General features: G+C 49.8%; 1 protein-coding gene across 1 annotated transcript in view; it reads left to right on the top strand.

Moving 5' to 3' along the window:
- Sema5b (semaphorin 5B) overlaps positions 1–23,748 on the top strand; it is a 122,461-nt gene that overhangs the window by 62,116 nt on the left and 36,597 nt on the right. Inside the window, 1 exon segment of the mRNA XM_059277090.1 lies at positions 18,882–19,086. Within this exon segment, the coding sequence (XP_059133073.1) occupies positions 18,933–19,086 (154 nt within the window). The 5' untranslated portion in view covers positions 18,882–18,932.

Genomic DNA, 23,748 nt, shown 5'->3' with positions numbered 1-23,748 from the left:
GGATAGGACATGATGGCGGCGGCGGGACTCTGGGTGGAGGGAATGGAGCTTAGCTGGGCCCAGCCCGGGATCCCAGAGGAGGGAGACACCTGAGCAGCAAGCAGCTCCTCTCCAGTCCTCCAGGCTGGAAAGAGCCCTGGCCTTCCTTGTCTTGGCTCCCTGGGGAGATCCTGTGAAAAGCCTCCCTGAGAACAAGTGGGGAGCAGAATAAGCCTAGACCTTGCATCCAACAATGCCTCACTTCCCCAATGCCTGTGTGAGCCCTGGCAAGCCACCCGGCTGCTCTGAACTTCGGTTCCCCCCTCATCTTCAGAAACCCCTCCCACACACAAACACAAACAAACAGAAAAACAAACAAACAAAAACAACTTTTTTTTTTGAGACAGGGTTTCTCTGCTTAGTCCTGGAACTCTCTCTATAGACCAGGCTGTCCTCAAACTCAGGGATCCACCTGCCTCTGCCTCCTTAGTGCTGGGATTAAAGACGTGTGCCATCACACCTGGCTAGAAAAATCCGTTTTATTGGCACATGGAAAGAATAAAGAGAGGTCCCATTTGTAGACCAATTACCACATCATCTTCCCCAGAACAAAGGACACAACAAAACCCAGATGTAATGATAGTTTTTAGGGAGCACAAACTGCGTGTTTTTGTCAGAAGACCTAGTGTCTGGGATTTGATGAATCAAGGATCACTGGTGAGGAAAAAATGGAATTAAATATAAGCATTAATTAGGGCCAGAAGGTCATAGAATGATCCAAAGAATGGTTCCCCTGGGAACCTGTAATCCCGGCTCCGTGGAAGACTGAAAGACAGGAGGATTGCAACTTCAAGGTCAGGCTGTGCAACTTTGTGAGACCCTGTCTCTAAATAGAAAGTTTAAAAAAAAAAACCCACAGACTTTTGGGTGTAGCTCAGAGTCAAGAGCAATTACTTAGCATATGTAAGGTGCTAGGGTCACCCCTAGTCTCTCTCTCTCTCTCTCTCTCTCTCTCTCTCTCTCTCTCTCTCTCTCTCTCTCTCTCACACACACACACACACACACACACACAGAGCACGGTTTCCCTAAAAGACCCACTAAGACACATAGCATTCATTAGGGTCCTTCACAAGTGTTCCAATAGCAGAGAAACATGCAAGGCTGCTTTGAGAGTGGGGGGTGCCACACACCACTGAGGTCACCCAAGTGTGGCTGCAGTGAGGTGGTCCTTCCCTTCCTTAATCCAGCTACTCTGGATAGAAAGAAGAGCTGTCTTACCTGGAGGAAGGACAGAATGACCTCAGATCATGCCCACGCAAAGCATATTGTAGGGAGATGCATACAGTAGGGAGATCAGAACTGAACGGAGGTCCCCTGACTTTACCAAGAAATGTATTTCCATCTGTGTCAGGGGTTGGGGTGGGCTTCATAACAGCAGACAGCCTCACCTTCCACTTTTCAATCCAAGAGGCACAGCAATCGGGGTGGGACCCTCTTATCACACCCCACTGCTAGGGATAGGACCACCTTCCCTTCTCTGCCTCAGGTTCATCGTCCCTGGGGCAACCAAACCCTAAAAAACGGGCCCTGGGTGAGAGATTAGCATTCATGCCTGACTCTTTTCAACTCTGTAAATGGTTTAGAGGAGAACAGAGCAGACCACCACGATCAGAGTTATAATGAAAAGAGAGAGGCACGGATGAAGCCAAATGAAACTGTAGAGGGCTGCTCCCTTCCTTCCTAAGGCCCTTTCTACGTTAATACTTAGGAGTCTATGAACCTTGATGTAGCTGGGGCTGGTCTGGGTGATCTGGTAACTCGGAGACCAATTGATTTTGCATTTTCAGCTTTCTGGAGAAATATTTCTACGCCTTGGAGAGGATCTATAGTTTCCTTGGAGAGAAAGGATTTGGAAGGGCAAGAGTGCAGGACGGATGCTGGGCGATGGGATGGGTACCTGGACCAGGGATGGGAGCTAGGCTCAGCACCAGTCTTTCTCACATTTCTGAGTGTGGTTTAGAGGCCACCATCAGTGAGGTGACTGGGAGGGAGAAATATTCATTTTTTTCATCACACGGCAATCCACAGGATCATACTCAAAAGTGAATAATTGCTGAGATAAATCTTCCTACACAAATCATGTTTAAACACTTTGGTTGTATTGTCTTATTATAATAAACATCTTTAATTGAACTTCACGCTGACTTGATTCTCATAATGGTACATGAAATACAGCTTATTGTGGCTTCTATTCAAAATGGTTGCTCATAGTGGTGGAGTGTTCGCAATTCACCTAGTCAAAGTAATCCATGGCTAGTAGTAAACTTTCAGACAGTACTCCTGACATCTGGGGGGCACTATATTTAGGGGAGCTACTCTGTTATCAGTCTTTCAGTATTCATTCTAAATGTGAATCTCAAGTGAAAATATTTCTCATTTGTCTTTGATACTGGTGCTGGGAGCTTATGAAGGATGTTGCTATCTATCTCAGTGGGCTTGGAATCCAACCACAGAGCCAGATTTGGAGTAAGTGGGGAGGTCTGATTAAGTACCAGTTTAAAAGGTAGATGAGCATCTTTGGGACTAGGCGTGGGGGGGGAAGCGGGGGAGGGGGGGACTTCTACAGGGAAGACAGTCCAGGTCCAGGTTGGCCTTCTTGGAAGAATGGATCTTGAATCAGCTGGAGTAGGGCTAGCTGCTAGATCCCTTCTTGCCAGCTGGTTGTGATTGGGGCAGTCGTGCCAAGAAGTGGTACATCCATCCATTCATGAATTCAGTTACAGAGAAGCCCACGTTGGCTGAACTCCCTCTATATGGCAGGCTCTGGACTTGGCTCTTAGGAGACAGAGAGGAGAGGGCTCCTCAGAATTCCCATCCGAGGCAGACATGGCTCTCATGAATGTCTACTCTTGTTCCTAAACCCAAAGCTTAGGCAGTCCAGGGTAGGAATACAAGATGTCTGCTGGTGACTTCACCCTTATTAAATGATGCTCGCTTATCTTTTTGGAGAGAAGAGGTTTTAGGGAATGGAGTGTACCGCTTAGGAATGCTTTGGGCTTCCACTAATAGGAAAACACCCACAATAACTTGAAATATAGGGATTTAAAAATCCTTCACAGTGGGTTGTCTTTGCTCAGTGGCTCGTCAGTACCAGAATATTCTGTTACCTGCTCAGTTAAACCCTGGCTGCTGTAGATGAAGCCACCACACTCATGTGCTAGACAGAGGGTAGAGGCAGGAAAGAGGCTGACGTCCACTATCTTTCCTCTTCTTAAGAAGTTCAGCATTTCCCCAGGATCTGTAGCAGGCTTCTGCCTTAGACTCCCCCGGCCAGATGCATGCCCCTCACTGAAAGGTAAGCATCTCATCTGGGCTAGGAACATCACCACTCTGTAATGAAGGGCACAAGATGTTGGGGGATGGGAGTAAACATCAGACCAAAGTGTTCTTCAAGTAATGAGGTCGACTGTGTGTGTGTGTGTGTGTGTGTGTGTGTGTGTGTGTGTGTGTGTAGTGTGTGTGTGTGTGTGTGTGTGTGTGTTTGGTAGGTGTGTGTTTGGTAGGTGTGTCTGTGTCTGTGTGTGTATGTGTATGAATGTGTGGGATATCAGGTATCCTAGGAGGCCGGGAGCACTGGATTCTCCTTAGAGCTGGAGTTTCAGGATGTTGTGAGCCACCTGACGTGGGTGCTATGAACAAAACGTGGGTCCTCTGCAAGAGCACTACATGCTCTTAACAACTGAGCCATTTCTCCGGCTCCTCTCCTGTGTTCTGAAGATAGGATTTACACTTGACTTTTCCTTGGCCACTAGAGAGTCGGGGACTTCGTGTTGGGTCCTAAACACTGAGCTTATGCCCCCCCAAGTCCTGTCCAGGTCATCTGGGGACTGCTGTATTTAGGGAGCTCCTTTCTGAGTCAGTGTGTGTGGCTCTGGGCTGTGAGGTCCCTCCTGCCAGAACATAAGCCTGTTTCTTCCTCATTTGTTATCACAAGCTACAGAGCTCTGAGACTGCCCTCTGACTTTCAGCACTCAGGGACTAAACCCAAGCCCCTTCGGTTCCCTCTCCAACTCAGCCAGGAGCTGGCTTTCCTGTTCTCTGTTCAGCTTCACCCACCACAGAGGCCCTCTGGGAAAGTTAAAGGGAAAATGATTGAAGGCAGAGAGGGTGTTAATTAAACACCAGATGTTTAACTCTGTTAATTAATGGCTCTGTCACCCTGAATGGCACCAGACTTCTTCCCTCCGTCTCACTCACCCTCGTGGCTCTGACCACCTCTGGAGTCAGAGTCTAAAGCTGAAGAGCTCATGCTGTCCATTGAGGCCTGAGGACAGCAGAGGACTATGAGACCAGAAGAGAAATGTCAGACATACTGGTATATCTGAGTGACAGAGTAGAAAAGCCCAGAGGTGACAGACATGTTTTGTTTGCAAATGTAGACATGTCAAAAAAAAAAAAAAAATACAAGTGGTTGGCATCATTTAAACACAAGGGAACTGAACATACATCCAGATGTGTAGATTTCCTTTAAGATGGATAAATCTGGACCAGAATCCTCAAGGCAACAAGAGGCTGGAAGAAAAGGGCTGGAAGGTGGCTGTCTGTCCCACCCCATCCACTCTGCCAGGCCTGCAAACATCTCAGGTGGAATCTGCCGTCAAAGTTCAAGACCTAGACTTGACAATGGATTCCACATGGTAGATCCAGGAGAGGGGAATCTGGGGATGCTGGGATAGGAGGAACAGGTCGGGAAGGATTGCAGGAGCGTTATACAGTTGGTGAACAGTCCGTCTGCTGGTAACACCAGCACGGTAGGAGCTGGTTAAGGAGAAAGATGGAGGTACTGGGTGATAGTGAGAGAGCTATGTCCCTGTGGTGGACAGCCCAGAAGAGAGGGCCTGGAGGTTTAGGGAGCTGATGCCCTTCGGGGAGGGCCAGAGACCACCCAGGGGCAGCCATGGTGATGGAAGAGGGAATGCAGACTCCAACCTTGAGAGACGTTAGAACTGGCTCTCCAGTGAGACAGAAAACCAGCCACCATGTCTTGGTGCCTTTTCCTCTTTCAGGCCCTATCACTAACAACTTCAGAACCAAAGGCTTTAGCCCAAACGGAAGTGTTGATGGCATTGCAGAAATTGCAGGTAGGCGATGGCTGAGTAGTCTCTGTCCAGCCTCCATGAGTCTGTGAGAAGGGTGAAGCTACAGTTCCTGACAGTCTCTGAAAAGCTTCCTCCTCTGTAGAGGATGTCCCCGGGCCAGCCCTGGACTCGTCGCTTCCCTGGAGTGGTTTTACGCGTGTGAAATGAGGGTCAGCTGGCCATGAGGATTAACCAGCATGACTTTAGTGGCTGGGCCCAGAGCGGAGGAGTCTGAACCTGTCTTCCCTACTCGGTGGTTCTTTCCATCTGCTGGTGTCACCAGCAGCACAGAAGGCAATCGGCAGATGTGCCTGGTCTCACTTCATTTCCATAGATTTACAAGCCTCCCTGTATGTGTTACTGAGAGATCGGGTGTAAATCCTATTTTAAGACTATAGACAAGCTCGTTACTTGAAGAACGCTTAGGAAAGTCCTTTGGGGAAGTGAATAGCAATCATCCTTTCTGTAACTCTTGTGACAGTGTTCATGAATTTTCTGTGACAATGCATTTCACCTACGCTGTCCCTCTCATAGCCTCCTGTTTACATCTTGTGGACATCCTCTTCCTCACGGACAGACATCGTCACCCTGGCCTGAGCTTCTCACTTGTGGTCCTCTCTCTCCCCTGCTCTTTGCTCTACACCCGTGGTCCCCAATTGTTCCCTCCACAGTAGCTTTTTCTCACCTGACACTGTGGAGCTCTGGCTTACAGTTGACATTTACTGGCAACTCCTCCTCTGTCCCAGAAGTCAGGACAGATGACTCACTGGATACCAGGAATGTGATGGCTGGGTGGGAATACCTGTGGGGGGTGTGGCAGGCAGATTCATGGCCATCAAAGGGGTCCCTGACTCGATCTCAGGGACCAATGAGGTATCACTTTACCTAGCAAACAGAACTAACAGTTAAAGCTTGGAGGTGGGCCGGGCGGTGGTGGCGCACGCCTTTAATCCCAGCACTCGGGAGGCAGAGCCAGGCGGATCTCTGTGAGTTCGAGGCCAGCCTGGTCTCCAAAGCGAGTTCCAGGAAAGGCGCAAAGCTATACAGAGAAACCCTGTCTCGAAAAACCAAAAAAAAAAAAAAAAAAAAGCTTGGAGGTGAGGCGTCTGCTGGGACTTCCCTGGCGGGATAATCTCATGAGTCCTCGGAAGCAGAGGACCTTTCCAGGCTATGACTCAAAGGAGTAGTAACAGTGGAAGAACGGGAAGGGAGATAGGAAGTTCTTTGAAGCTGGAGAGTGGGTAGCTCCTGGGAGCTGGAAAAGGCATGAGACTAGATTCCCTCCTTCACGCCAGCCTCCAGATCAGGCTACGGCTGGACTCAAGCCCCGTGGGACCCAAGATGGACTCTAACCCATAAAACTACAAGACACTAAGTTCCTAATTCTGTGATGATTCGTTATAGCAGCAACAGGAAAGGAATCCATTGGGCAGTTGGTCTCCAACCATGGCTATGGTCGGGATGGACTTTTTTAGAATTCTCCCCTGCCTTGCCTCTCGGCTTCACTCCATCTCCTATTGTCCCGACCAGATGGCTAAATTGTGATGGGCAGTGGGGAGACTAGCTTCATTTAGCCAGGGTGGGTGTACCCCAGGAGAGGAAGAGGGGTGACAGTAGGTGCCAGACCGAGGGGTGAGCAGAGAAAAGAACCCACTGTCCAGAGGGGAGATCATCTACAAGCCTCCAAGAACCTTAGGCCAGCGTATTTTAGGAACCACAATCTTTTTTAATTAAAAAATAGTATTATATTATTTCATGTGTATGGGTATTTTGCCTGCATGATGTCTGTGCGCCAAGTGCATATCTGCACCAACTACATGCCTGGTGCCCATGGAGACCAGAAAGGCATCAGGTTCCCTTGAACTGAAATTGCAGATGGTTGTGAGCTGACTTGTAGGTGCTAGGAATTGAACCTGGGTCCCCTGGAAGAGCAGCCAGTGCTTTTAACTACTGAGCCATTCCCTTCAGTGCCAGGAGCTAATACTTTTAAGAAATTGTAGTAATGTGTATAGAACATAAAATGTATTATCTTAACCATTTTTAAGCATAGGTCTCCACGGTATTAATGCCAATCATGTGGTTGTGCTCCCGCCCTCACCACCGTCCAGCTCCAGCTTACAGCACAACAGTTCTCCTTTCCTCTCAGCCCTCGGCGGCCACCTTTCTTTTTCTTGGTTCCATGGATTTGACTGTTCTAGGAACCTCATGTAAGTGGAGTCATGCGATGCCTGTCTTTTTATCTCAAGCTTATTTCACTTAGCGTCATGTCTCAAGGCTCATTCATGTTCACACGTTTCATTCAGCACTTCCTTTCTTTTTAAGGCTGAAGACTATCCCCGTTTGTATCGATCATATTTTGTCTATACGTCCATCTGTCTACTGATGGACACAAAATGGAGTTACTGCTCCATTTTGGCTATTGTGAATAATGCTGCTCTGAACATGTTGCCCCAGATAGACAGACAGATACACATAGATGTACACCTAAGGTGTACAAATACCTTTAATTCTGCTTTCAACTTTCTCTGGAGATACCCAAACGTGTGCTTGCTTGGTCATATGATAATTCTATACTTAGTACTTAGAACAACGGTTCTCACGGGGTCCCAAATCAGATATCCTACATATCAGATATTCACACTACAATTCATAACAGTAGCAAAATTACAGTTATGAAGTAGCAACCAAATAAATTTATGGTTGGGGGTCACCACAACATGAGGAACTGTATTAAAGAGTCACAGCATTAGGAAGGTTGAGGACCACTGGCTTAGAAGAAAGAATCTAAAAATCCCTTTACATTGCCACCAACTCATCTCCACCATAGGTAAGGGTCCAGTTTCAGTGGCATCCACATAGTTGTGCCACCACCACCACCCATCTTCTGGGGTTCTCTCAATGACAGAGGCGGGTCTTTGGCCATGGAAGGAGAGCATGAGTGGGTTCTGTCCACTAAGGTCTGCATTCAACCGATGAATCTGGCCTGGGAAAGAAGTCCAAGCTTTCCGCTGGATTTGAATCTGTTTTTGAGCTGTGGGCGTGTTTTCAAATGCAGTTCCCATTTTCATCAGCCTCAGAACATCTGATAGCAAAATGTTTTCACAGAGGGCGCTTGCCCATGGGGAGGGGACAGGCGGCTGCTCTAATGAGTAGATAAGCGGGATGCGTGTTTGGCAATGTCCTTAGCATTTAATTCCAGTAATTAAAGTAGGCAAGCTTCCTTTGTTTTCTTTTCCCTTGCAAAAACAATGAAATATTACAGGCTATTTGGGGACCAGGGAATAAAACCCGCATCATATTGTCACAGTGCCACCGTCACCGCCCCCCCCCCATTTGTGATACTGACTGATCTGTGCAAGGCACAAACCGAACCCACTCTTCACCTGATTCCTTGAAGGCACGCTGCAGCCCCATGAGGTGCCCTGACCCATGACCTTCTCCCACCTGCATCCACCCGCTTGGCTTTCCCCACAGGGCTTCCTCAAGATGGTCTCACTTGCAGCAAGCACTTGCTAGCAACCCTAGCGCTTGGGAGGTAGGAGCAGGAGGAATTCTAGGTCATCCTTGGCTACATAGCAAGTTAAAGGACAGCCTAGGCTAGGCAGTCTGTCTCAAAACAAAGAAGCTTCTCATTCTTTTGTTGTTCTTCAGGTCTGACCTGTAGTTGACTCCTTCAGAGGAGGAAGTCCAGGCTCCTCGCTCAGACCATGTTGAGGAGGGTACCCCTGGAGTGGCCTGGGCTCTGCTCACAGGGCTCTCTCAAGTGCTGTACCCAAACACCTGTGCCGTGTGCTGAGGGCCAGCTGTAATGCCTGGCTGCCCAGGTTTGATCGACTTTCTCCTGGTTTGACCTTTTCCAAATTACTCATCTGTGCCTCTGTTTCCTTACCCAGGCAACGGGAATACACATTAGCTGCCCGATCCCATAAAGTTATTGTGTGGATTAAAAGGTGTGTCATCAAGAGCATGGGTACCTAACACTGTCGTGGTAGTGATTTATTTCTGAGTCTTGATTCAGCCACCAGCTCCCTACCCAATCTTGAGCTGGAGATGCCCTCCAAGGCCTCAGTTTCCCCAGAGCTGAAGCATGGTGTTGAAGCCAACCATCAACAAGAGTTTCATTTATCCAACCGTGTGGACACCTGTTCCTTTTCTTTGGGGCGTTTAATCGCAGGTGGAAGGTGTATGTGGGAGCGCATGGATGACTTCTAAACTCAAATGGGACAAACAGACAACTTGGCGGTTGCTAGGACCATGTGGGAGAGATGCAGACACTACCTTGCAGCTCCCCACACTGCTCAAGGCAGAGGAGAGGCTGAGTTGAGGAGCTTGTGCTTGAGAACGTGTTTGGGGTGAGGAAGGGATGGATGTTCCCCATACCCTCACTTCCCTGGTTTCAAGAGCTGGAAAATGCTGTGGAGCTTCCCAGCCCTCAGCAGCTGTTCTTGGCCTATCTGGACCCAGCCTTCCTCTGGGCCCCAGTGGCCCAGGGGGTCCAATTGGGAAGAAAGGAGAAAATCCGTATCCAATCTGTTCTATTCAGAGCAAAGGAATGGAATCTACATCCCAATGTTACCTTTGTGTGAGTTTGGCCCAACTGGGCCCCCCAAGTGGTGAGTGGTGTGTGGGTGGAAAGATGTTTCAGATCCTGGCAGAGAAGCACGCAGCTGGGCATTCGGTGGCCCAGGCCGAGTGTGGGAGTGAGGGGCAACCTCACACCTTTGCCTGCTGCCAAACCACAGGCCAAGGAGGGACCGTCTTCCCTGATCTCGTTCTCCCCGTTTCCTCTTTTAATTTCCTTCTCCTTTTCTCCTCCTTTCTCAGGCAGGCAGCCAAGTGGAGAGTTTGAATGGCAGCAGAGAGGAGGGGGTGGGTACGGAGGTCTGGCCTGAGCCCCTCCCCAACAGGTCTTAGTGGAGCTGAGGTGGGCAAACAGCTCCTTAGAGGATCCCTGAGCTTGGCCCCTGGCCTGGGGCCTGGGCTGGGGGGAGGCATCCAGGTGGCTGTCAGCACTGGCTGGGGGATCTGCACTCCGCCCTGTCCATCTGGAACCCCTGGCATTTGTTCCTCCGCTGATGCCCAGGACCTGGGTAAACGGGCTCCTGCAGCCCAAACTCACAGGAGGCTGATTTGTAGCAGGAATCAGCTTAATAATTTATAGCTAGAAAGTGCTCTCCTTGGGAAAAAAAAAAAAAAAGAAAGCCAACTCAGGAAACCAAATTAGACTCTGCAGAAGGCTGAGAGCACGAGGCACCAGGGCTGCAGAGTGTGCCCACAGGCCTGGGACTGTGTGTCCTGGGGGGAAGCTGACCAGGACATCCCAGTTCCATTGTTAACAGTCATGGGACCTTGGGCTGGTTCCTCAGCCTGGGTGAGCTCTTTTCTCCCAGTCAGGTGGACAACCAGCATCTTGAGATTTTTTACAAAGTTGCCATGAGATCTTGCAAAGCAGGAGCTTTGCACCTTCTCTGGAACATGGCCCATGTGTTCTAGCCATTTTTACTCAAGCCCTGCTCTTTGGGGTTGGGAATTGTTTTTTTTTCCTCTTTAATTTCATGACACCCCTCCCCCACAGCCTCTTTCAGTGGAAAAAAAATGTTTTTGATTGGTCTAGGAAGCCCTCCTCATCAGCAGCCATTTGAACTGTCCCAATGCTACTGTTTGGGGACAATTCTGTGGCTACTGTGGCTGTCAAGGCCTCTGTCCTAGACCTCCAGCTTCATTTCCCTTATCTCTAGTGGGTGCAGGAGCTCCCAGGATTCAACAGTCCTCCGGGTATGGGCCTAGGCTCTCTGGGGGAGGTGGGTGCTGATTCCATTTCCCAGAGGTGTCTGTGACAATGGCCTACCCCAATGCCCGTCTGGCTTCTGGAAGCTCCAACACAACCACATGCATGCATTGTCTCCCAACCACTGCATCTTCCTGGGAGTACAAGAGTCTCCTGGAGACTTAGGGTCACCCTCAAGAACTGTCACGAGTGGCCTCTTGACTTCCTTCTCAGACTCCTCTCCCTCTATCTGTGTCTCTGGCCTCTGTGGGTTCTCTGGGGATGTCTAGAATCAAGTCTTTGCCTGTGCTATCCCTGCTGGCATCTTCTTGGCTCCTGGTGACTGGGGCACTCCACCTTGTAGTCTTCCCGGCCCCACTGAGCTCAGCCTTCTGTGTCGGGCATGCAGCACCCCCTACTTTCAGTTTTCCAGGGTGTCTGGTACCTCAGCAGCAGCCCAAGTCTCTGCGGCGTGCTGACCCACGCTGTGGCCTCCGATGTAAACGGTGGAAGATGATTGGGACCCCATTTCCTCTTCGTTCACAGTGGAGCCAGGAATGAATTAATGCTCCTTAGATGGTCTGGGTAGTTGACTCTGGCAAGCTGGGAAAGGCAGAAAATGCTTACTGGGGTTCTGTCTGGGCTCTGTGGGGGCCCTCGTGGAAATGTACTCTCTGTCTTTTTCTCTCCTCTCTTTCACCCTGTGCTAAAGACAGAGGTCCATCTAACTGTGCTTCCAATGGCTCTGACCACGGCCCTCTGCCCTTCCCTGGCTCCCTACCATCTCTGTGAGAGACCATTCCTCCACTGTTACAGCTCATCTTTTGACAGTATGTGCCAAGTGCCAGGCACTGCCCAAGTCCTGGGAGAGAAGTAGGTGCTTGCCTGGGTGGTATGTTCTCTCTTATGTACTCAGGCCTCTACTTACCTCCAGGTACCATCGGAAATGACCCCACAGAGAGCACCCACAAGAAACTAGGGCAGCCATGTGAGCAAAGGCAAGAGAGACGCTGGCTGGGATCTGGAAAAATGCTTTCTTCCTGGCTCAGGGTTTCCCAAAATAGAAGGAGTCAGATGGCGCAGTACCTCCATTCCCCCGCTGCTAGAGCACCCCTCTCCTAGACACCATGCAGGTACAACAGGCAGCCTGGAGACAGGGTCGAGACCCGTTTCTGTGACCCCTTCTCCATCCAGCTGTCAGGCCATGGTCACTATCCCTGCCCTTTGGGGACACATTTCCTTTCTCCGTGAAGATAATAGGTTCCCTGCTTGTGAGCCTCTCTCTCCCTCATGATCCCACCATACAGGACCTGGCACATAGTGGGTGTTCAGTCACACTCAGTGGAGTGCCAGGTACACAAATGGCAACTAGCTAAATGCTCCAGACCGGTGGTTCTGAACCATCCAAATGCTGCAACCTTGTGCTGTGGTGACCCCCAACCGTAAAATTATTTTCGTTGCTACTTCGTAACTCTAATTTTTCTACTGTGATGAATTGTAATGTAAATATCTGATATGCAGGATATCTGATATGTGACCCCTATAAAAGGGTCTGTTGACCCCAAAGGGGCCGTGACCCACAGGTTGAGAACCACTGCTTTAGATTCTATGGAAGTGTTTCATAAGCAGCCTGCCCTGGTCTAGCCTTCATTCTTGGTGTTCTCTAAGGCAAGGCATGTTTACCCTTATTTACAAGTGATGAATTTGAGATCCACACCCAGGGCTGGCAGCTTTCCAAGGTCAGGGCTTTCCACAGTGCTGTGCAGAAAAAATTAGATGGCCTCTTGCTATGCTCTGCTGGAAATTTTCGGTTATGGTTTTACCATCAGATCAGATGCGTGTTAGAAGTGGAAATTCCTATCTGCCCTGGAAACTTTGGATTTTAAGCATAGGAAGCCAAACCGTATTTGGGTGGTAACAGTGTTTATCTAATGCTAATTGAGACCTGGAAAGCAAGCTCTTGAACAATCTCATCTCTAATAATAATACTAGGAAGCCTTGCCACTTAAACAGCACTTACTTTGTGGCAAGTGCCCATTAGGTGGAGCAACGTATTTGACATTTGCAACAATTCTGAGGGATGGATTTCATCTTCCCCCATTGGACTGGTAAAGAAGCAGGAGGTACAGAAATGCAAGGTCAGGGCAGAGTAGGTACCGAGCATGCACGCGGCCTTGGGGTCCACCCCCAGAACAAATAACTAAAGAAAAGGAAAGATTCAGACCTGCTGAAGAGACCTGGAGGTCAGCTTAGGGGGCTGGTTCTTTGTCATCCACCTGGCTTCCTTCCACCTGTCTCCCAGCACCACCCTCCTTAGCATGAAGCCAGAAGGTTCTGAACAGCTTCAGGTGGCTACAGGCTGGCAGAACACTATGCATCCTGTCTACGGGCCAGGCAGGAAGAAGTGGTCCCTCCATGCCCATCAGTGACTTCCTCTTCTTCATCATTGGAAGACTGTGGCCCAGCCCCACAGCCATGCAGAAGTGATGCTGGAAAAGGAAGTAGACACAATGGGCCATGTCTGTGACCAGCTTAAATAAAAAACATTTTTTTTTAAGCAGGACTTGGGGCAGGAGAGATGGCACAATAGTTAAGAGCAATGATTGCTTTTCCGGAGGACCTGGGTTCAATTCCTAGCACCCACATAGAGGCTCACAGCTGTCCGTAACTCCAGTTCCAGGAGATGGAAGCCCTTTTCTGATTTCCTCTGGCACCAGACATGCACACGGTACACAGACCTACACGCAGGCAAAACACCCACCATAAAAATAATCTTTAAAACTGGGATGTAGAGGGAGTCGGCTCAAGAAAGTAGAATCTCGCCGGGCGGTGGTGGCGCACGCCTTTAATCCCAGCACTCGGGAGGCAGAGCCAGGCGGATCTCTGGCGAGTTCAAGGCCAGCCTGGTCTCCAAAGCGAGTTCCAGGAAAGGCGCAAAGCTACACAGAAAAACCCTGTCTCGAAAAACCAAAAAAAAAAAAAAAAAAAAAAAAGAAAGTAGGGGCTAGCACTGGGGACTGGGAGGCCTCGGTCATCTTCTCAAGTCTCTTCTCTCTGTGTCTCCTGTCACCTTAGTGTCTTCAGATCGTCCTCACCCACAGGTCAGGCAGAAGGTGACCACACTTTCAGAACCACAGTTCAGGTCCCTCTGTCAAGACTGACTTGACCCAGTTACCAAATTGCTGTAGGAGAGTTCCTTATTGGTCTGTTTTGATCACATGACATGAGCCGCTGTGGCTAGAGTGAGGATCACATGATCCATGTAAGGCTGCAGTGACGGGGGTGGGGATTGGGGGCTCTGCCCTTAGCTGTTGGAGTAACTTCCAAAGATAAGAAATTCGCCTCCCAAACCCAAAAGTATCTAGAACTCAGCTCCAAAGGCCTGGCAGGGGAGCACTCTGAGGGAGATATGCTCATTACTCACCCCATTTTGGTAGGGCACCCCACTCTGCTTCCACTTGCAGAACTGAAGCCCTTACTTGTCACACTCTGCTTTGGCTATCAGCACCCCATATTCCATCCCTTTCCTCCTTGCTCCTCAGATTCTGAGTTGCACCCCTCTCGGGCTCTACAGGCTCCCTAAAACAAGCACTGAAGGTGAAGGTAGGACCAGGCTCATACAGGAGCTCCTGTGAGCCCCAGGTCGGTCCCAGGCTTTTCCTGCAGCCTCCTGATGCGTTTCTGTATGTGTCTGGGTGACCTGGGTATGTGCTGTGTGAGCGGCCACAGGCCTCCCTCTCTGTTTCCTCCTTCCCATGGAGGCCTAGACTCTGCCCTTCCCTACCCCCATTGTGTCCTGCACCTGGATTGCAGAGGACTGTGCTGGGCCCGGGTAGACCATGTGACATTGACCTAGCAGTTATTAATTCAGGAAAGACTTGGAGAATAGCACTTCTGCTATAGAATTTGGGGACTTTAGGGCCTCGAGACTAGGGCAGAGAAGAACCCAGGATGTGTTTCTATCCTAGACCCCTTGGACACAGGATCTAGCCACAGAGAATGTCAGGCCTGGGCCTGAGGCAGAGCCATATAGGAGGAGGGTGGAGTTGTGAAGGTGACTGTGTTGCTTACATTCCTCATTGTGCCCAAATACCCAACAAAGGCAACTTCGAGAAAAGACTTCTTCTGCCCCATAGTTCACGCACCACAGTGCATCGTGGTAGTGGTAGAGGAGACACGAGGGGACTCAAGCTTGAGAGGCTGGCTACCTGCATTGGCGGTGAGGGAAGAGAGAAGCTAGACAAGAGGCAGGCTGCACTGTAAGCGTAAGTCCTCCCCCTATGCCCTACACAAGTCACCTAGGCCCCACATCCAATGGTCCCCGCAATCTCCCAGAAGAGTGCCACCAGCTGGGAACTAAGTCTGATGGAGATGGAAGATTTCACCTTCAAACCCTAACAGTGGGGCATGAGGACAGGCCTGGTCATGCTGTCTTGGACAATCTCACGAGCTGATGGGAGAAAACGTGTGTGGCCTGTGGACTGGTTATCCCTAATTAGTCAAGGTCTCTTCCCAAATTGCCCCCCCCCAAAAAACAGGTGATACCATCAAATGGGGGGAAGTGATGGCATCTTAGTAAAGCCACTGTTGGCAGAGGTGTGGGAAGAGGTTTAGGGAGCCGGGGGTGGTCACTGTGCAGCACCCTGAGATCCGTAACCAAGGCTGTGGTGACACTTTGGTTCTAATGGGAGGGGACAGCCATGTTTCAGAAACCCAGAGGCGGGGGAACAGAGCTGGTGCCCTGACCTGGCTGGCAGGGGTGGATGAGAGGGGGGAAGGAAGGTTGCAGACACACCCGCTGCTTTCTCCTTCTCACACCTTGGCCAGGCACACAGCGGAAGGGAAGTGGGGCCCTGGATGGAGTCCCTGCAGTGCCCGGTGTGTACATGGAGGGAAGGTGTAGTAGGGAGGAAGAGGTTTGGAGATACCAGCCAAAGGTATCACGACAGCGTCGGAGGGCAAAAAGGGTCCTCCGGTGCCGCCGCCTCCTCCAGACACCAGAATATCTCATCACGCTGGTTGACGGCTCGCTGTCGGCTCTGTTCCAGTCAGGCCTGGCTCGTTAATCCTCACAATTGCTGGTAAAGTTGGTATTGTCACCGCCATTCCCAATTTGGGGAAACCAAGGCAGAGAGAGAGGTTAAGCTGTTGTTTCTCCACACAACCTGATATTTGACCCCAGTCTTTCCTTCCTGAGAGTGGGCCCCACACCTTGATAACCGTTCCCAGACTCTGTGACCTCTTGGAAGGGCTGGGGACCAGTGTCGGGGGATGGATACAGCAGGTACCAATGATGGGATGGCACTGAGCTGCCCACAGCAGAAAACCTACCTCGTCTAGCACTGAGGAGAACGCATGTGACTGCATGAGGAAAGATGTTCTCCATCTGCCCTCCCCCAGGGTCTCTACTGGAAGCTGAGAAGATGCATGTGGTGTGCCTGTGGGTGAGGGGATCTAGAAGGTTATGAGAGCCAATTCTCCCTGGGGTATGGAATGGGCCGTGCCAGCAGGCACCTCCCGGGTCTGTCGACATGCTTAGTTCAGCCATGATGTGCTCTATTCATCTGTGTCTGTAAACAGGCAGGAAGGATATCCTACCTGGGCTGGAAGCAAAGGTCCCAGGGCAGAAGAAGCCCCAGGAACCTCTCTCCTCTGACTCCTACCTGTCCTGACGGAGTTACCTTTGGGATCCCTCTCCCAGAGTCCTAGCTCTGCCCAGGGGAAGTGATTCTACCCCACTGCCCTCCTGGTCCTCAGTCCAACCTAATTCATTTCACTTTCTTTCATTTCACTTCGCTCTTTTCTACAGCTTTATAGTACTCCACGGCAGACCCACCAACAGCTTGTTTAAGCGGCTCCTAGGTGTAGCTATTGGCGTATTCTTTTTCTTTTTTCCTTTTGTTGTTTCTCAGAATGCCACCGAGAATTATCTTGTACACAGTTCACTTTATGCGCATACGTATGCCTCTGTGGTCTATTTTCGCGTCTCAACTACGTGTTGCGAGGAAGCAGGTTTGACTTCTCAATTTACAATCTGTTGCAGATGGATGCTTACCTACAATTCAATAACAGTAAATTACTAGAGAAATGAATTGAAAAGCAACATGCAAAATACAAGCCTAAACGTCTTTGTCTTTTCTCTTTGTTTTATGGTGCTAGGGCCTTGTATGTGAATGCAATAACTCTACCACTGAGCCACACTCCCAGACACAGACATTTGATTATTAGAGTCAATGTCCAGAAAAATTACTCAGATTACCATCTGGGATTTTAAACACTGACTTCTAAATGTCTGCATCTGTCTTACCATGGAGTTGTGGCTGTGTGAGACTCAATGCTGGTTCTCACTTGGAGGACCACAAGTCTAGAGTCCCATGTGAGGTTAGTGGGTCAAAGGGTAAATGTCGAGGCTCTTTTACCGGTTACACAGGTTATCCTCCAGAGAGGCTGTGCCATTTGACACACACCAGTAGACTAGGACAGGGTGCTTCGTTTCTTCATAGTTGCTTCACAAGGGAGAGCTACCTGACTTGGATCTTTGCTGATGGAGAGAAATGCTGTGTCAGGCTAAGTGTTCATTTGCATTGCTTTGGGGTCGTGAGAAAGTGTCCGTCAGATTTTAAGCTCTGTTCGGATTTATTTCCTTTTACTCATTTTTCTACCGGTTTTTGGGTCATTTTCTTCTTGATTCCTAGGAGTTCTTTGCATATTTGAGACTATTATCTCCTTGTCTGTGTTCAGAACCACAGGTATTTTTTGTTCAAGTTTGTCAATTGCCTTGTGTGTATTCATCTGTGAGCATGAGCACTCATGCTCATCTATGTGTATAGAGGCCACAGATGGCCCTTGGTGTCATTTCTAAAAAGCTGTCCACCTTGCCTTTTCAAACAGAGTGTTTCATTTGGCCTAGAACTTCCCAAGTAGATTATGTTGGCTAGCGAGCAAGGCCCCACCCCAGGGATCTGCCTGTCTCTGCCACCCCAGCATGAGGAATACAAGCCCTCACCTTTTTTTATCTGGGTCTTGGGATCCATTTCAGCTCTGCAAGCACTTTACAGACCGAGCTACCCCAATCCCTCACTCCACCCTTAGACTGAGCTACCCCAATCCCCCACTCCACCCTTAGAAGATCTCACTGTGTAGCCCAGACTGACCACAAATCTTCAATCCTCCTGCCTCAGCCTCCTGGGATTGCAGATGTGTACCACCGTGGCTACCTTTTGTCATCTGCCTTTTGATGTTATTTTTAGTGGCAAGGGGTTTACACTTTCATGCAGATGTTTATATTTTCAGTGACATCAAATTTGTCAAGATTTTCTTTGATGATGTCTGGATTTTGTTGTAGTTTTTCACTCCAAGGTCCAAAGGATTCTGTTCAAATTTTTTTCTAGTATCTTCACGACTTTACCCTTAACATTCAAATCTCAAATTCAGTTTGAAATTTTCTTGGCATAAAATGTGAGCTCAGAATTGGACTTGAGGGGCTGGAGAGATGGCTCAGCAGTTAAGAGCACTGGCTGCTTTTCCAGAGGACCCAGATTCAATTCCCAGCACCCACATGGTAGCTCACAGCTGTCTGTAACTCCAGTTCCAGGGGATCTGACACCTTCACACCAATGCACATAAAATAAATTTAAGTAAATTATTTTAAAAAATTGGACTTGAATCTGAGCTTTTCTTTCTACACATGACTGCCCATTGCCCCAGTTCCATTTATTAAATGGATCCCACCTTTATCATTAAAGCTAATTTTAAAGCATTTGGAATCATAATAGAAAAGGCTCTATAATTTGTCAATTTTGTCCAGAATACCATTACAAGGGAAATTAGCTTTCAAGATATGATCTATAACTTTGCGTTATTAGAGCAGAGTAACATAAATACAATATAAATTTATTTTTAAAAAACCCTCTGGGGCCGTTGACGGCCCCGAGGAAACAGAGAGAAGTGGGCATTGATGGAAGGCACACTTGATGAGATTGAGTGTTTCATTGCAGGTCTTTCCCGCTGGCCTGCCTCCAGGAGCTAAGGCGGCAGAGGGGCCCACCATGGTTGGCCCAGGACCCCTGGCTGTCTCCATGCTGCTGCCCAGCCTCACCCTGCTGGTGTCCCACCTCTCCAGCTCCCAGGACGTCTCCGGTGAGCTCAGCAGTGAGCAGCAGCTCTGTGCCTGGAAGGAGCACCCTATTGTGGCCTTTGAAGGTGAGAGCGCCCCGCATTGTCCTGAAGGACTTGGGTCAGTCCTTGGGAGGGCCTTCCAGGTTGTCCAAAGCCCTTCCTGTAGGTCCTGAGATCCTTCCTCTGGTGGCTGTTTTAAGGCTAGGCAACAGTGGGCTGCGGAGCTCTGATTACTCCAGATAAAGTAGATAATTTTACCCGGGCCCTTCACCCACACCCACGCCAGAGCAGTTATTGTCTTTCTGTGGGATCTTCGGATGGATGATGAAGTTAATGGATGCCCCAGTGGGAGGGACTCGGATTTGGTTGGTGGTCTCAGCTCTGGAGGTTCTCAAAATGCAGGCTCCTTTTCTTGGCTTCTCTGAGGGCAGGAGGGAGATGACTCACTCACCCAAGAGGAAGAGCCTAGAGGATCTCTGGAAGGCGTCCTTCTTGCTCTAAGCTGGCTGCAGGGATGCCTGTCTTTGGAGTCCTGGGAACCCCCAGCAGAAGGGGCCCTGGTGACTCATAACTCCTCTGCCTGTCAAGGGAGAGCGTGGGAGTGTCCTATTAAAGGGTTTCCCAATCTTGGATGTGCACATCCCTGGATGTATTCCAGGGGGTCCATAAGTTCTCCAGAATTTCTAAAATTAGGACAGCCAGCCATTAGATAGATGATAACCAAAAAAATAAAACACAAATCTCAGAGAGGCCTAGATCATCTCCCATGACCTGTTAAGCCATCTGAATGTCCCTGGTCACATTCGTACTCTGGGAACCGCCTACGTGGCAGGCTCATACTGGAATCTGCAGAGGAGATGACAGGGTCCCCTGGTTCTTAATACTGACCAACACTGGCTTTGTCACTCTCTGTACTAACCCTTATGGGGGAGGGCGGGTAGGAAGACCCGGGCCTGGGGACTGAAGGGACTTGTCAGAGCCAGCCCTCAAGGTCAGTCTCCTGATGTCACTACCATTGACAAGCCATCAGACACTCAGCCTCCCAAGACCTGTCCTGCCATGTGAAGGAAGCAGTGTGGAAACCAGAGTGGAAAATCAATCACTGAGTCCAAGGCTGAGGTGGAATTTGAGGGGTAGATTAGGGCTCATGGATGGGGGAGAGGCTGGGACCTTCTAGATGTTCAGGCTCCCAGCTGTGTGCTGGCTCCCTTCTCTGAGAGGAAAACTTCCAGCTGTCTTCTCCACGCTGACTTGTTTGAGCTGGGATCCTGGCTTTGAAGGCTTAAGTGGATTATAGGAAATTAGCGATGTCTTCAGTGTACAAAACGTGCGCACACTCTCAGACTTCTGATGGCTTCTGGTGGCTCTGAGGGGAAGGACCGAGTGAGGTGGCAGGCATTGAAGGAGCAGCTTTCCCAGGGCTGTCACCATGCCAGGAGATGCCTGTGACAGCTCTTAATGCAACATTCCCTGTCAGGGACTTTGCGTGGATGCTGGGGGGTCCGGCTGACCCAGAGGGATCTCACCCCCTTCCCCTTGTCAGAGGGTCTGTATGGGGTACTGGGAGATAGGAAAAGTGAAGTTGGGTTCTGAGTTCCTGGGTTTCCAATGAGCAATTTTAATCATTATGTCGGAACTGAATGCGCCTCACTGTCCAGCCCACCCTCTTACAGAATGAGTGACTCGGCCACATCATCATTACTATCCTGACAGCTTTGGGTTGTCACATCCATTCACAAAATTGTGTGTGTGTGTGTGTGTGTGTGTTTTCCTGGGGACTGGGGCCAAGGACTCATGCATGGTAGGTGCACCATATTTGAATTATTTGAATGACCGTGCTCGGTGCCAGGCATGGACCAGTTGCCATGGGGCCTCAGAGGCAAGCATGTTTTTCCTTTGGTGCTCGGTCATTTTCTATTATTCCTCAAAGGTCTGAGCCCTTAGCAGCTCTGTTTCTTGGGTCTCCTCACATCTGTAGTACACTAAGCACACAGTAGGTCCCATGGGGGAGAAGCTGTTCCAGGGAAGTCGTTCTAATCCAGCTCAACACCAACCACTTCCAAGACCCCAGACCTTATGCTGCACGTCTGAGCGAGCCACAGGCCTCCCACCTTGCAGCTGCGATCTGCCTTCTCTTCCCCAGACACCTGACGGATCTGTGAATAACCCCCAAGCATCCACAAGCATCGGGCAGTTGCAGAAGCAGACTGGCGGCTTTTTGTTTTATACGGTTCGGTTTCCTCCTGTGGGTTCCTTTTAAGGAGGCCCACCTGGGTTTCTCTTTGGCCTGTGTATTATTCGTTTGCCACAGCGTGCCCTTTCTAGATGGCAGGGAGAAGCCAGCCCGGAGTTAACACTGGCAGTGGTTAATCCACAAAGTGGGTAATTGAATTGACTATAATTAAAATCACAGGCGCGTCATGGAGAATGTCATTTTTCTCTTAAAGTCGCCGTCCAAAGCCTCCGCTGCACACGGAGCTCAGAACGTGCTTGGTGTTTTAAAGCCTTCCCTCTGGTCCCCTTTGCCTGTTTAATAAGAGGAGGCTGGCTCTCTTCCCAAGGCCTCCCCAGGATCGAGGCACTGCGCCCAGCCATGGTCCCCTCCACTTGACTGTGAGTTCCTTCAGAGCTGGGGGAGAGGGACACCAACGGAAAGAGGCCCCCACTTCCACCTCCTCACTGTCCTCGAAGCCCAGACTGTTTCCTCCTTGCCTCTCCCCACCGAGAACAGACCTGAAAAGAGACCCTGCTGAGTCCTCAGGCGGTATCTGAGACCAGTCATCCCAACTCCCTCCTACCTGCTGCCTTCACCTGAAATGCCCCGACCACCGAGAAGTGCTACCGTTAGGGACCACCTGGTCTGAGGAGGCACACCCCTGCAGAGTTACAGTAAAACCCACCGTGAATTGCACAGGGAGGGCAGAGAGGATGTGAAGACAGTCGAATCAAGGAGGTCTTCCCGGAGGAGATGAGCACTCCATTTAGTCTCTACCGGAATTTCCTGTGGCCCTGGCTCAGCTGAAAACTAGCCCACTGGACTTCAGACTCTTCTCCTTGCCCAGATGCCGTGAGACTGTATGACAATTCTTGCCAACACACAGCCACCTGCTGGGTCTTAAAGAGTTTGCTTCATTTTGTTGCAGGATTTTTCTCCCTCACCCTTTTTTTTTCTTTCCTTTTTTTTTTTTTTTTATCGTGCATATCACAGTTTTCTGAAAAACATCCAACTCGCAAAACCTCCGGCTCTCCCGAGAGTGATTAAGTGTTTGCCTGTCGTGCAGAAATGAAGGGCCGCTTTTACTCTGTAGTGGAGGGATAATGAGCAATGATTTATCTCTCTTGGATCACACACACACACACACACACACACACACACACACACACACACACGCACACACACACCCTTTTGGACATTGTGTAACAGTTGCTCACAGTGGGGACAAAGCATGGGGCTTCCCCATCAGCATCCTCCCCTCCCCCCAAGCACGGGACCTGCAAGAGAAGTTCCGGTACTATGGGTCAACCTGGGAGAAATGGATCTCCAGGAGAGGGACTGAGGAAAAATCAGCGAGCTTCCACCCATCAATTAGACCATAAGGCCTTTTCTTTGCCCACCCAGTCCCCATGAAAGGCTTTGGCTTTGACAGGAAGAGTGCACCCAAAGACGGAGGTAGACACTGACCGCCCAACCTCTGCCCCTCCCACCTCCGTGGTATCTTTTTTTTTTAATTAAATTTTTAAAATTTATTTTACACACCAACTATAGTTTCCCCTCCCTCCTCTCCTCCATTCCATGCCCCCACCTCCTTTCCACCCCACCCCCATCCACTCCTCAGAAAGAGTAAGGCCTCCCATGGGAGTCAACAAAGCATGGCATATCAAGTGGAGGCAGGACCAAGCTCCTTCCCACTACATCAAGGCTGTGAGAGGCATCCCACAATAGGGAACAGGTTCCAAAAAGCCAGCTCATGCACCAGGGACAGATCCTGGTCCCACTGCTAGGGGCCCCTCAAACAGACAAAGCTACCCAACGGTCACCCACACGCAGAGGGCCTAGGTCCGTCCTATGCAGGCTCCCTAGCTGTCGGTCTATCTTATCAGAGAGCCTGATCCTCTTTCTAGGAGTTGAGGGGTATTCGTTCACAAATTCAAACGCTGTTACAAGGGTGGAGCCTGCAGGTATCTGGAGCCAGGGCAAACTGCCAGGCTGAACACACACTGCGGTGGAATAAGGATGTCAGGTAGCAGAAGCCTGTAAGGTCTCCTCAATCCTACTGGGTGGAGTCGGGGAAGTCTTGGAAGAGGTGGGGATGGGGCTGGCAGAACTGTATTATTAAAGGGATCATGGAGTACAAAGGTTTGTGGGCTCTATGGAACGGATTAGGGAAGTACGAAATGTTCTAGATTAGCGTGGGTGGAGTGAAGAGCTTGAGTGAGTGTCCACGGGTTGATCGATAAGTAAATAACAAATGCCAGGCACTGGGAAAGTCAGTGGGGCCAGAGCCCAAAGGTCATGGGAGTTGAGACATGTTTGGGGTTGCTTCGAGGGTTCTAAACCCTGAGACTGGCGTAGCTACGCTGAAATATCACTCGAATTGCCTGTGGGAAGTGAACCGGAGGGACAGACAGACATGGGAGGCAGGCCAGTTAGGAGGTTGTTGGCACCAGTCCAGGCAAAAAAGGACAGTGGCTTGCATTGGGGTGAGGTCTGGGGTGAAAGAAGTGAGTGGAGCTTGGAGGAAAAGC

This window comes from Peromyscus eremicus, chromosome 12 (genome assembly GCF_949786415.1).
Source record: "Peromyscus eremicus chromosome 12, PerEre_H2_v1, whole genome shotgun sequence".
Classification (NCBI taxonomy): domain Eukaryota; kingdom Metazoa; phylum Chordata; class Mammalia; order Rodentia; family Cricetidae; genus Peromyscus; species Peromyscus eremicus.
Note: the sequence above shows the minus strand (reverse complement) of the source record. Positions and strands in the feature narration are given on the sequence as shown.